The 14759-nt window shown below is 38.0% G+C and overlaps 1 protein-coding gene across 4 annotated transcripts in view; it reads right to left on the bottom strand.

The window, feature by feature from the left end:
• The window catches only part of RAPGEF5 (Rap guanine nucleotide exchange factor 5), a 136089-nt gene that overhangs the window by 71101 nt on the left and 50229 nt on the right, over positions 1 to 14759 (bottom strand). For all 4 annotated transcript variants that reach the window (XR_005556506.1, XM_039342130.1, XM_039342131.1 and 1 more), the window contains one exon: positions 14189 to 14314. Coding sequence is in view for 3 of the 4 variants with exons in the window: in XM_039342130.1 (XP_039198064.1) it covers positions 14189 to 14314 (126 nt within the window). In the remaining variant the exon portion in view is untranslated. The remainder of the gene's footprint in view (positions 1 to 14188; positions 14315 to 14759) is intronic.

Below are 14759 nucleotides of genomic sequence, written 5' to 3'. Positions count from 1 at the left end.
TTTTAATGAATATGTTACTGTAACAGTGCAAAGTTTGAGTAAAACAGGGTTACATTTTGAGTAAAACAGGGTTACATTTTGTGTACTATTTTATATATCAAATCCTACAAAAAAAAAAAATAAGTATAAGCACAATTATTCCTAAATGTGTTGGAAAATGTATAACCTTCATGAAGGTTTTAAAAGTGAGGCTATTTTTCTCTGTTCTCTGAAATTAAAAATATTACCCACAAATTATAAAATATCTATTTAGCTAAGTCATATAAATCGTATGACATAAACTGTTAAGTCTTTTATACAGAAAATTAAGCCACCAATAAATTTTCTTCTGTATCAGTCATTTTCTAAAAAAAAAAAATTAAAAACAGTTGTCAGTAAATTAAATGTTACAAATGAAAAGACTGGCCTTGCATGGGGCCACAGATTCCAGTGACCCTCCCCATCTGATCTTTCCTAGTGAATCTAAACATAAGAACATGTCCAAAGAAATAGAGTTATAACCATCCTCTTCCAAGCTCATTCAGGTGTGTGTCCTTAGTTCTAGTATAACCAATACTCTCCAAGGAGTCGGTCAAAGTATCAGTCTACGGACAGACTTGCCATGTGTATTTTAATAAAAAGGCACAACAGATGAGTCCAGAAATACTAATTAAAAATAACAAAGAATTTTACATACTAATTCAATGTAGTAAATCCCTACTGACATATAAGTACCAAATCTTCCCTAGCCTTGCACCTGATGTCATAAAACTTTATAGCCATGGAACAAAAATGCAAAGCTAATTAAAATTGCTAATTGCTGCATGTGTACTTTATAGTCTGAGAATATTATAAATCAAGATGAAATAGTTTTATGACTAAGAATCTACATCATGTCAAAGAAAAACTCTCAAATTACTGAGAAGAGATATAAAATCAATTCATTCTTGCCTAGTAAGTGTATTATATAGACATCTTTAAAAAATCTTGCTTTAAGAAAAATGAAATCAAGTTTTATAGTTAGCAGATTTAATATAAAGACAGTTCTTAGAGGCTTTCTATGCTTTAGTTTAAATAATAAATCAAATAAATAGTGATTTTGATCCAGAATTCATAGAGTAAAAGGAGAGGAATGGTTATTTCTATTATCCTTGCCTTTTTTTACATCCCATGTTTGCAAATTTATTGATTCATTAATATTAATATAATTAATTAATAATTTAATTCAGTATTGATGTACTTATTGAAACCTGCTAAAAAACAGAATCATAGGGTATCAGAACAGTTGGCAAATGCCACTTATCACTACCACTGAAGGAGTTTATTGAAATGCATTTGTTGCTGATAATAGATAGAAAACTCTAAATGCAAACAAATGTTTCAAAACAAAGCAACATTAAAAGGCACTGAATATTGAAATATTCACTTTAGGGTGTTATCTTGACAAAAAATGCTTTTAACTGATTGACTAAATAGTTTTTATTTAATTTGCAACTATTGCTTAGGTGCAAAATTAGTATTTAAACATCACTGTATTAAACAAGGGATGAGGCAGAATTCAATAAGGAGAATGTAATCTATCTTTTTTTGAGAAAATGCTTGCAGATTGTACAGGGTTCGCTGGATTCATAGAATGTAGTAAGACGTAGTAAGCTTTGTTTGGTTTCAATTTTAAAAATATACTGAATAACTTTGGAACCACTTCTTCAAACTGAATTACAGAATTCGACAATATTTAGTGATGGATACCAACTTAAATAGCTTTCAATGGGGAGAGCTGGTTACTATAGAGTAATACTCATATTCTGACTATGGACATCCTATTAGTATTTGATTAGAAGATACATTATACTTTATAGAATTTAACATTATTAATCTCTTTGGGTATTAAATCTAGCAAATGCCTAAGTCCAGTTGATTTTAATTGGTCTCTTCTGACTAAAAGTGCACAAAAAACTTAGCTTTAGGAATATGCTTAGATGTTAATATTTAGCTGATAATCTTAAAGTTTTATAGCACAGGTGTCAAACTCATTGTGTCACATGACCTGTCGCGACATATCATGACTTTTTTCACATTGCCGGAGCTGGGGTGGGAGCAGCCTCTGCATGATGCAACCAGCCTGCAGGCCAGCAGTTTGACATCCCTGGTTTACATAATAGCCTTATAAACTCTTTAAAAGTAAAACAATCCTAAAGCTAATTTTGTCTTCAGGATGGCAACTTTTTCAAACAAAGTTCTAACTGTTTTATATTCTGAATTAGTACTGAAAAGTTTTTCTTTCAGAAAATACTTCCTTATGACTGCTAGGGAGAAAAAGATGTTCAATTAGTTTATTTAAGATATTTTTTTTTTAAGTTGCAACAACAATTGCTAATAAATGTGTGTACATTCAGAACATAGGTTTTCTAGCATATTGCCTATATTTTTGTTAATAAGAATTCAAAAGAAGCAACTCTGATACAAAACCAGAAACAACCTAACTTGCCTCATGCCTGGTAGTTATCAGAACATACAATTCTGATATCCAGAAAGCACTGGCTGGTAATAAGATTAGAAGCAGTTTGAGAATGTGCCCATTTTCCCACCCTTCCTTTAACATACAAAGAGAGTGATGTCTGAAGTGACAGGTCACTATTATTTGAATGCAGGATTTCCTTTACTCAGGAAATTGAATGCTGCAACATTCAGTAATGTTATCAGAGTCTCTTCTGCAAGAATAATGGCTAGACAATTAGCCTCTTACAACAAATCAATGACTTCTCATATAGTGGGTGGCATTTAGATTTATACTTTATACTTTGGATTTCTCTGGAAGAAGCAAGAGAGAGCATGGAAGTTCTGCAGGCTTTCTGAAAATGTGTTCCTTGTGGCAGCAGCAATTTTTGAATGGCTTGCTATATATACCTTTTCAGAAAGCCTCACAAAGCTTCCGAAACGTGGAAATGCTTTAATATTATTTTAGTGAAATTATGCAAGACTTAATGGTCTTAAATCTCTGCTAAATCTCTGCTAAACGAGAAAAATGCCTATGTGTATGACAGTGTATATGGATGTGTACCAAAATATTATAAATTAGTCCTACAAGAAGGTGTCCTGCTCATGCTCTTAAAGAATTTTGTCTTCTGCTCTGAAATCTTGCAATAATAAAACCACTTGATGTCATTACTGAATATTGTGACTAACAGTGACTCCATAATTTTTTTCCTAATCTTTCCCAGTTTTTTGAAATTCTGAAGTTTTAAAAAATGAAATACAATTATGAAAGTTTGCCTTTATCAAATACTGTTATTGTATAAAAATTCCTAAGGTGCATTTTGCTTATTTTCAAATCTAATCAGTTGTTTCAGTAATTTTTGTTTATTTTTTTGTCAATTGAATAGTGTAAAAAACAAAATATAATGGAAGGAAAACAGGTAGAATCAACAATGCAGATAGAGATTCCAAGATAAAGAGAAATTGTTCATTATGTGACATATTGAAAAGTTAATTCATAGAAAATTTATATAACTAATACTGTGTTCTGTAATAGGCACAAAACTGTATTGATATAAACAGCTGCTCGCTGGATGCAAAACTTTGATTGAAGTAATATTTCAGATCAACTAGTTTTTTTAATGGATTTTTTTAAAGCTATACTACCAGGTCGTCTTGCATGAATCCCTGAATGATTAAAATTATACATTTTTCTGTTATTTTCACCAAAAATGTCTTACTTTTTTTTGTCATAGAACGCACCAGAACAGATTTCTGGCACCTTTTTTCGACGGATTTTCCAAATTTTAAAAGTAACTTTTGAAAATGTGATGTTTGGTCCACGTGGACTTGAATCATCCTGTCAAGCATAGCAGGTCGACAGCAAAATCATTAAAATGGTGCATGTAGGCTGCTTGTGTGTCGAGTCCGATGCATGCGTACTTTGTGCTGGTTGTGATGGCGCTGCTCGGCTTGTGGGACTGCTCAGCTTGGGATTGGTAATGCGGTCATGCGCTGAGTGCTTATTGCGGGCAGTGACTGTTATATTTCGTTATATAACTGACATGTGTGTACAGTGATTGACCATGTGCGAAAGATAAATAATTTCTTTATTTTAAAAAATTGTTAGTGAATTGAAAATATTTTTAAAATTTTTAGTGTAAAAGTGTGACCCCCAAATTTAAAAATGAAAAAAAAAATACTAATTGCTTCTCAACCACCAGTCCTGCTAAGAATTGAATATATAATTTTTTAAATAAAAGATTAACAAGATGTGAGTTCTGGCACCTTTCTTCTTACAAAAAAAGCACTGCTTCTTACAGAAGCCTTGCATGATGAAGCAGACTCTGAAGAAATAAAAGCTAAATAATTTCTAGAGCAACATAATGGCTCATTTATAACACAAATGTCTTCATGGTGCACCTAGATCATTTATGTAAATCAAATAAAATATATTTTAAAATTAACATTTAAGAATAAGTGTAAAACAGTTAAAAGAGGCCCTAGATTTGGATAAGGGATACTCAAGGGAATTAATTTAAAGGTCACTTCCTCTTGTAAAAAGTCCTGGCTAAGCAGAAGAACAAGAGCAGAAATTATACAATTACAAGCACATATTGGGCCGATTCTCTCTACAAAGATTCCAATAAATGTACTATTAAGTAAGCACAATGTGCAGAGTAAACTTTATTCAACAGCTGAATAAATGAAAGAAACATTATAATTTACTGTTTCCCTTTGTAAATAGCAAATTAATTAAAAAGAATAGTAGCGCCTTCAAGATATAGTGATCCTTATGTTCAGAGTAGTACTTTCACTTATAGCTTTAAAGGTGTTACTTATTCAGGGTTTAGAATGCATAGCAAATGAAATCAAACATAATACAATTTCAAATTTAAATATTTCTTACTGTATATTTAGTATCAGGTATCAAACTGTAACTTTGTCTGAATGAATGTTTTCTCATCATGCAAATGGAATTCTTCTTTAGGCATGACACTGAACTCAAGGCTAATATAATGGTCAAACTCAAATTAAAAAAAACTCAAATTCTGCTGCCAGACTTAATTATGTAAATTAAACAGAATTGTATACATATGCTAATGTTGCATAAATTACTTTGCTTCCAAAGCACAAAGTATTATTATTTAATATGTTCCCCACTGAATAATCACCTGAAAGTATGTTATTAAAATGCAGCACTGGATTTGTTAAAAACTCAGCAAATTTCTTGACATTTGATTTGGCACAGTTTGACTAAGCTATAGATCTTGAAAGTCTATGAGGAATCTCAGTCATCCAGGTCATGGTTGTTCTAAAGATGCTTTTCAAAAGAAAACTTGTCTTTCTTAGTTTTTTTTTTTTCCTGAAAATGTTTCGCTTTTCATCGAAGAAGCTTCTTTAGAACTGGGACATTTCTGTCCAGTTGTCTTTTCAAAAGCACTTTTGGGACCCTGGACTTTGAAGATACCTCAAAATAGTTGATCAACCTATAAACATAGAGTTCTTTCCTTTGTGATTTCTGGTCTCTGGAGTTTTCTTTTCAGGCAAAGAAACTCTTCGATTAAATTCATTTATCATCCTATGCTTCTTTGAGACTGGGCAACTGCTGATTGTTGACATATCTAAAAATTCTTTATTTTTTATTCATTTATTTATATATATTTTGCCTTTATTGTTTTTACAAATAACTTATATGTGGCAAACACATATAACACTGTGAGAGGGTGACAACAATCTTAGGCTAACAGTGGGAGAAAGCCTTTCTTTTCCACTTCCTTCAAACTATGAATATATTCATTTGGAAACTTTGTAAAAATGTATTTTTTTTCTCCCAAGTTCTAATTGTTAGTTTGACTTGTTTTCATTATTATATTATTATATTATTATTGATTATATTGATTCCAATTTTCTTTATGGTTTTTTTTTGTTTATTAGCCGTTTCAGTACTTGCTTCAGTAAAAAGGCAATTCACAAATTTCACATACAGAAGTTAACCACTTCTTGTGTAAAAGCCTTTTTCAACCTAGTGCCCTCTAAATATTACGACTACAATTCTCAAATTTATAATTAATTTAACTGAAAATTTCAGGCACTGTAATCTCAAAACATCCATAGAGCACAAGGTTAAAGAAAGACGGCACCGAAAGTTTAAAAGATACAATACAGTAGATCAGCAAAGGGATTATTTTTCAACCAAAGACACACAAACAAATGAAGCAATCTATGCCCTTAAGTATGATTTCATTTTCTGTGTTTGAATAGTAAAAGCATTGTTTATGGACAGTTATTTATTCAGTTTGCCACAAAAATTTTTTGAAACCAGGCTGTGGGTTTAAAAAATGGCTGAATATTATGCATGGCCTATGTTTCCAGGATTCTAACAGTTTTGTTTTGGTTTCTGGGAAACATCCTAAATTAATATGTCACAGAGAAAGATATTTCCCAATTTAAGAATATAGTACTCACTTGGGCAGCACATATACTAAATTTACAAATATATATTTAAAAAATGGGAGCAAAAATATGTTACCTAACAATGCAATTATGAGTTTTAACTTTTTTTTATTTGTCAGCTATTTTAATAGCTACTTCTTCCATAATCAAGCAAAATTTATTTATTTATTTATTTATTTTTATTTATTTTCAGTGTTCATATGCCGCCCAATCCCAAAGGACTCAGGGCGGCGTACAAAGTTAAAACAATGATAAAACAATAAAATAAAGCAGTCATACCGCGAGTCCGATCATATCCCGGCCCCCCGGGGACATCAGCCCCAGGCCTGCCGGAACAGGAGGGTTTTAACGGCCTTCTTAAAGGCCGGCAGGGTGGGAGTAGTTCGACCCTCGGGGGGAAGTTGATTCCACCAGGTCGGAGCTACCACAGAAAAGGCCCTTCCCTGAGGGCCCGCCAGCCGACATTGTCTGGCCGACGGGACCTGAAGGAGGCCCAATCTATGGGACCTCACCGGTCTCTGGGAGCTGTGCGGCAGAATGCGGTCCTGTAAGTAACCTGGCCCTATGCCATGAAGGGCTTTAAAGGTGATAACCAACACCCTGAATTGCGTCCGGAGACCCACAGGAAGCCAGTGCAGCTCACGGAGGATAGGTGACACGTGGGTGTACCTTGGCGCGCCCACAATCGCTCTCGCGGCTGCGTTCTGAACCAACTGCAGCCTCCAAACGCTCTTCAAGGGTAGCCCCATGTAGAGCGCGTTACAATAATCCAGTCTTGAGGTGACAAGGGCATGAGTGACTGTGAGTAAAGCCTCCTGGTCCAAATAAGGCCGCAACTGGTGCACTAGGTGAACCTGTGCAAAGGTCCCCCTGGCCACAGCCGATAGATGTTGTTCCAGATTTAGCTGCGAGTCCAGGAGGACACCCAAGTTGCGTGCCTGCACTGAGTGAGGTAAATTTGCCCCCCCCCCCCCTAGGACTAAAGATGGACCATCCAGTTGGCCTTTGGGAGGCAAGACCCAGAGCCACTCGGTCTTGTCAGGGTTGAGTCTAAGCCTGTTCACCCCCATCCAGTGTGAGAAAAAAAATAAAACAAACTCTTCTTCTAATATTTTCTATTAGCTAAGGTCAGCAATTTCAAGTCTTTTTTAAAAAGCAAAATTCAATATGACATAGTACATAAGTAATACTGAATATCTAATGAGGTGAAAATTGAAATCTACTAGTTATTTTTCAGACAATAAATGTTAATAAAAGGGACAAGCTTTCAAGAACCATAGTTCACTTCATCACATACATGGTGGATGTATGGATAAACCTATATAGAATTTAAATTGGGATATTTGGAGGGAGGGAAAGGGAGGAGAAGATTATGAAGATGCAGGTTACGTATGAGATTATAAATATCTAATCAATTAACAAATGTAATGTGTTAAATCACATTCAATTTGTTGAGACTTTCTGAAAGACTTGAAACTTTTTAATGTAAATGAGTTGAAAATTATTTATACAGTTTTATACAATTTTATGGGTTCCTGCAAGCATCTGGAACCTAGCTAAAGGATCAAAAGTTTACCCATAAAGCATCTCACAGCTTGGGACCAATATTTATGTATGTTACTTTCCGTTAGGTCTATGACATATCAATGATGTCCTCTCGGCACTGCCTACTTGCCACAGCTACTTTGGTGTGGCCATCGTGATACAGGACAAATCACCACAGGAAACTTGATGCAAGACAACTGAAGTCATTAATGGTCACCAGACAGCTGTCACCATCCCTGCTTGCCCCTCTCTCTATTGGGAGCTATCAGGACAGCATGCTGAAGGAGAAATCCGCAACACCAAATTTGGCATGGATGCCATCCTCCCAAGGAAAAAGAAACGGCTGAATGTGGCATGGGCAGGGCAGCAGGTTGGAAGTGCCTCTCTCATGCAGGCAGCAATGTTGACACAGCAGTCAGCCATATGGAACAGACATGTTCTGACCTGACCAAGCAGTTGTGCCCATGGAACGCTAGACCCAGAGATGAAGCCCATCATGACACTGTGGTCGACAGCTCCCTCCCATGAAGGGAGGTGCTGCAGCAAGCACGTACAGTTGTTCCAAGACAAGTTTCCCATGGTAATTTGTTCCATGCTGAGATGGCCACACCAAGGTCCATAGCAACATGGCCGTGGCAGTTGGTGGTGCTGAGATGGCAGTGCCAAGATGTTCCATTTCATTTCTGACATTCCACTATTTCCCAAATATTTTAGATACCTTTCCTTAGAAATGATGCTAATTATGGGCCATGTTATATAAATTATTAAGTGTTGAAATCAAAGGCTTCATTGTATAGATCAGTGGTTCTCAACCTGTGGGTCGGGACCCCATTTGGGATCGAACAACAATTTCACGGGGGTCGCCAAACAACGCAGGCCACCATTTTTTCCCCTTTTCTTTAGCTGTGCAACTCCCTTTTATTCTATTGGTTTTTGAAAGCCAATAGAATAGACTCTCTTGAATAGAGTCTAATTCTATTGGCTTTCAAAAGCCAATAGGAATTGTCCAGGCTGTCTCTGCCCTGCTGAGCCCACCAAAAGTCCCATTCTGCAAACGGTGCTGTACCAGTTGAGTAGTCCTCACTTACGACCGGTTGAGTAGTCCTCAACTTACGACCGGTTGGGGGTCGCGGCATTAAAAAGGTTGATGCCCATTTTTTGCAGCACTGGCCCCAGGTTTATTATTATTTATTTGTTGCACATTGGTATCAAATGATTTCAGAGCATAGTGTAATCCACTTAAGTAAGCAGGCTAAGTGATTCTTAGCATTTTTAAATGTGTAAGTGTATCTGAGTTTATGTGTTATCTTTGCTTTGCTTCCCACCAAAGATTAAAAAGCAATGGTTGTTTGGGAGTTTGCCACTGGATTGCAGAAACTCAATTTTGAGGAGCTTACTCCACTGCACTTTACTCAATTTTTTGGGGTAGGTTTTTTGTGAACTTATTTTTAATATCATTTTAAAAGCAGCATCAATTTAACTTAAGTTATCACACCGCAAAAACATAACCTGATTAAAAAAACAATAAATTGGGCAACAATGAGATGGCATGGAATGGGATATTTGAGGGATCTTTTTCTGGTTACACCTCCCTGTTCTATCTGGTTCAGCAGGAAATGTATTTTGTGGGTCCTGTTAGCAGGGAGTTTAATCAGACAGGACCTAGGACAGTGGTTCTCAACCTGTGGGTCGTGACCCCTTTGGGGGTCAAACAACCCTTTCACGGGGTCGCCTAAGACCATCGGAAAACACATATTTCTGATGGTCTTAGGAACTGAGACACTGCCAAAGCTGCCACTGCCGCCTCAGGAACGCGCAGTGGACGAGCCAAGGAAAGGAACTGAATGAGGAAGGGGGCATGCCCACCTGCATGTTTGTGCGTGCGTTTGTGTAGAGTCGCTATTTTCAACTCCCAATATTATGAAGAAAAAAAAAGACTGACGTGAATAAAATGTGGTGGAAGACAAGCGCTGTGTGTGTGTGTGTGCAAGTGCACGGTGTTAATCATATTCTTTCCCTTATCATGCGCCTTGAGCTGCGACGCCAATAACCATCTGCTCTCAGTTTGTGACAAGCGGGGCTCTTCTCTCTTTTTCCATCCCTGCTTTGAGCGAAATATTGAAAACCGTACGACACCGAGAGGTGCATGTCCCACTGGCAAGGCTCAGGGGAGGCGCCAGGATCAGCACCCCTTTCTGCCTGATCGGTGCTTCTCCTAGACCGGGAGAGCTCAGGGGAAGTGACAGGATCAGCACCCCTTTCCGCCTGATTGGTGCTTCTCCGAGGCTGGGAGAGCTTGGCCCCTTTCCACCTGATCGGCACTTCTCCAAGGCTGGGAGAGCTCAGGAGAAGCACCAGGATCAGCTCCCCTTTCTGCCTGATCGGCGCTTCTCCAAGGCCGGGAGAGCTCAGGGGAAGCACCAGGATCAGCACCCCTTTCTGCCTGATCGGCGCTTCTCCAAGGCCAGGAGAGCTCAGGGGAAGCACCAGGATCAGCGTCCCTTTCTGCCTGATCGGTGCTTCTCCAAGGCCGGGAGAGCTCGGCCCCTTTCCATCTAATTGGTGCTCCTCCGAGGCTGGGAGAGCTCAGGGGAGGTGCCAGGATCAGCTCCCCTTTCTGCCTGATTGGTGCTTCTTCCAGAGCTGATCCTGGTGCTTCTCCTGTGCCCTGAAGAAGCACCAATCTCCTGGAAAGCGGCATTGACCCCGGTGCATCTGCTGAGCCCTGAAGAAGCGCCTATCACCTGGAAAGCAACATTGATCCGGGCCAGCACACTCGCACACACACAAACACGTGCGAGCAGTTACAGCTGAAGGCGTTTCAGCCTTCAACTATGGCTCCCAGTCCTCTGGCACCTCATTGGCTCAGGCCAGCCATCTGTCAGAATCTACATCCCGTGATTGGCTGGCTCCCTCAATGCTCCCTTGCAGAAAGAGTTTGGTTCTTCATGCCAGCTTGCCTCCTCGCAGGGCTCCTGATACTGTAGGCCCCGGTAGCCGGGAAGGCGCACCGGAGTCTCGGCTGCTGGTAAGGTGATCGATCCACTCCTCTCCCATTGTCCAATCTGCCCGGCTCAAGCCTGGCTGGAGCAGCCTTGGTGATTCCAAAGATGGCCACTTCAAAGTCACACGGGCAGCCTTCAGCCGCTCCCCTCCGCATCCCCAAATCGATCCCCAATTGGGGAGAGAGAGAGAGGGGGAGGGAAGGAGAGAAGGAGGAAGAGAGGGAGGGAGAAAGAGGGAGAAAGAGAGGGAGAGAGAAATAGAGAGGGAGAGAGAGAAAGGGAGAGAGGGAGGGAGAGAAAGACAAAGGAAGAAAGAAAGAGGAAAAGAGGGAGAGAGAAATACAGAGAGGGAGAGAGAAAGAGGGACAGCGAGAAAGAGGAAGAAAGGGAGAGAGGAGAGAGAGATAGGGAGAGAGAGAAAGAGGGAGGGAGAAAGAAAGGGAGAGAGGGAGAGAGAAATAGAGAGAGGGAGAGAGAGAAAGAGAGAGAGAAAGGGAGAAAGGGAGAGAGAAAAAGAAAGGGAGATAGAGAAAGAGGGAGAGAGGGAGAGAGAGGAGAGAGAAAGAGGGAGGGAAAGAGGGATAGAGAAAGAAAGGGAGAGAGGGAGAGAGAGAAATAGGGGAGAGAAAGGGAGAGAGAGGGAGAAAAAAAGAGAGAAGGAAAGAAAGAGAGAGGGAGAGAGAGAAAGAAAGAGGGAGACAGAGAGGGAGAGAGAAAGAGGAAGAGAGAGGTTAAATTAGTAACATGGTTGTTAAGTGAATCTGGTTTCCCAACTAACTTTGCTTGTCAGAAGGTTGCAAAAGGTGATCACATGATGCTGGAACAATGTGACCATCATAAATATGAATCAGTATCCAAGCATCGAAATGTAAATCACATGACCCTGGGGATGCTGCAATGGTCATAAGTGTGAAAAATGGTCATAAGTCACTTTTTTCAGTGCTGTTGTAACTTTGAACAGTCACTAAGCAAACTGTTGTAAGTCAAGGACTACCTGTACTTTATCACTTTTTTCCAATTTTTTTTTGGGGGGGTCAAGTTTTTGACACCTCACTAGGTGACTGATGGTACTTGAATGTTGCCATATTCTAAAAGTGGTACAATCGGTGAAAAGGTTGAAAAGCCCTGATCTAAATAATATTATCAATAGGAGTGAATCCACTGTTTTTCCAACAAGACTGGAAATACTTTTATTTTTAATGTGATAGTGTAATAAATTCTAATCCAGGAACTGTCAGTTTCATTGCTTAATTTTCTTTCCTTATCTTATCTTCAAACCCAGTTTGTTTTTGTGATTAATTATGCTTTAATGCTTTTGTGATTAATTATGCTTTAATTATGTTCAATTTGTAACAATGAAAATACATCCTGCGTATCAGATATTTACATTACAATTCATAACAGTAGCAAAATCACAGTTATGAAGTAGCAACAAAAATAATTTTATGGTTGGGGGTCACCACAACATGAGAACTGTATTAAAGGGTCGCGGCATTAAGAAAGTTGAGAACCACTGACCTAGGAGGAAAACCATTTCTGCCATGGAACACCATCCCCTCCCCCAAGGTGAGGCTGGCCCCAACCCTGCTGAACTTCCAGAAAGCCCTAATACTCTGACAAAATGGAGTCTGCTAGATGACTACAGGACAACTTAATGCAATTTTGCACATTTTGACACCATTCTGTTGTTTTAATTTTCTTTCATTGTGCTTGTATTTTTTAATTTCAATTGGATGTTTTAATGATTTTATATATTTTGATTGTTTTATTATGTATACCGCTCAGAGTCACTATGTGCAATGGGCAGTTATGCAAATGTGATTAAATAAATAAATGAATAAATAATATGAACAAGCAGCATTACTGGAGAAAGAGAGAAAAAGTAAGTGAAAAAAACCACACTAAAAATTGATAAGAGAAATCATGGACTGGTAGAATATTGTAAACAGAAAGGTCCTTTGCTTTGCAGATAGAAATAGAACTCTACAAATTCCCTTTCTAGAAATCAAAGCAATACAATGTACTCCCAAATATGATTAACTCCTAAAATTAAAAAAAATCTTGCCTTGCCATCACTATTACAACATTTGCAGAAAAGAGTTGTTCCAGTGTTGTCCAGTAATGCAAGTATGCTGGTCACATACAATTAATCCTAAAAAGACTCTAATAAACTGATTATTTTTCATTATTTTAAATTATCATCCGCCCCTACCAACATAGTCAGTTACAAAAAATGATGGGGGGAAATTATTTTAAAAATCTGGAAGAAACATATTGGTATATAAAATCTAATACATTAAATATATTAACAAGAAAGACAGGATTGAAGCATCATAGGAAAAATGATCTCTTAACTGAGAGAAGATAGATTTCTTCAATTTAATTTAAATGCCTGAGATAGCAATATTTTGCAAAAACTGTCAGTATGCAAGAACAGAGAGTTCATCACATATTTTAAGAATGTAAAACTTCTTAGAACACCTGAATATCTTGACTGGATTTCCTAAATACCAAAAAAAAAAAAACACCCTACCATATATTGGTAATCAAAAGTTAGTGTAATTACATCACATCTTTAGTTTAAATGCTAAGGAGAATCCCTTTGGTTGTCATGTGAGTTACAAGTAATTTAATTCAGGCTTTTTTAACTTGGACCCCCTCCATGTCCCTAAGGCTATAATTCTCAAATTCCCAGCCAGTAAAATCATATCAACACATCAAGTAGATAGCTGCAACCCTTTAGAAGCATTTACTTTTTGTCTATTAGTCTAAATGGCTCCAGAAAAACTATTCCTCATCCTAACACCTTCCCGATCTGATGGGTAAACATCTGGAAGGTGCCAAGTTGGGAAGCCTGGTTCAAAGTTCACTTTTGAAGAGGAAAATCTGAAAAAATGCCAGATGCAAAATGTAAATTATGAGTCCCATTCAAAGATATGAAATAAGTCATCAATTATAGCTATCTCTCTCCCTCTCTCTCTTCCCCCCTCTCTCTCCCTCTCTCTCTTTCTTCTTCTCCCTCTCACCCTCCCTCCCTCCCTTCCTCCCTCTCCCTCCCTTTATCCCATGTATGAATATATGTAAACTAAGTTCTTTAAACAGCTTTTACTTCTCATAACTATTACAGAATTACACTGAAAATTCAATTTCATTAATTACACTATGAATCATTCCTGTACTGTATTTAGTTACTTTACTATTTGGGGAAAAATGGAAAAATGTCCTACCTGGTCTGTATTCCCTAGTTCTCTTTTGTTTGCCTGTGGACCATGACAATTTTCTTTTGCAAATTTCTGGATAGGTTCGATGTGCCCAATATCTTCTCGTTCTTGAAGCTTGCACATAACTCCTGCCTTCAGTGTTGATGGAAAAGGAAAAAGATATTTAAATCCACAATCCCAGGACATGACACTCACAAACTTTTAACTTCACCAAAAACTCATCTTCTCCATTTCACCCTCTGAACTGTTCCAATTTTATGCTCAGCAAATCGTTTTTTCTTGCTAAAAAAAAAAAAACAGGCACCAAACAGTCACACAACTTTCTCCTTCTATGTGATGCTTTCTGCTTAACATAGCAGAGGCAATGTTGAACTAAATAAGCTGCTATTATGGATGCAGCTGATATGCAGGCAGTGCGTTTGTTCCCGTCAACTTGTTTCCTGTTACATAAGAGAACCACAGTAAAAGTTACAAATTCATTGGAAAGTTAGCCAAGAACAGCCCTGGAAAAGGATGGAGAGCAAGAAAGTCATTCCTAAAAATAACAGCACAAGCTTTTATTTCACACACTCCACCC

This window comes from Crotalus tigris, unplaced genomic scaffold (genome assembly GCF_016545835.1).
Source record: "Crotalus tigris isolate CLP2741 ecotype Arizona unplaced genomic scaffold, ASM1654583v1 scf7180000017774.6281472, whole genome shotgun sequence".
NCBI classification, from domain to species: Eukaryota; Metazoa; Chordata; class Lepidosauria; order Squamata; family Viperidae; genus Crotalus; species Crotalus tigris.
The sequence above is the reverse complement of the archived record's forward strand: the minus strand, read 5'-3'. Positions and strand labels throughout refer to the sequence as shown.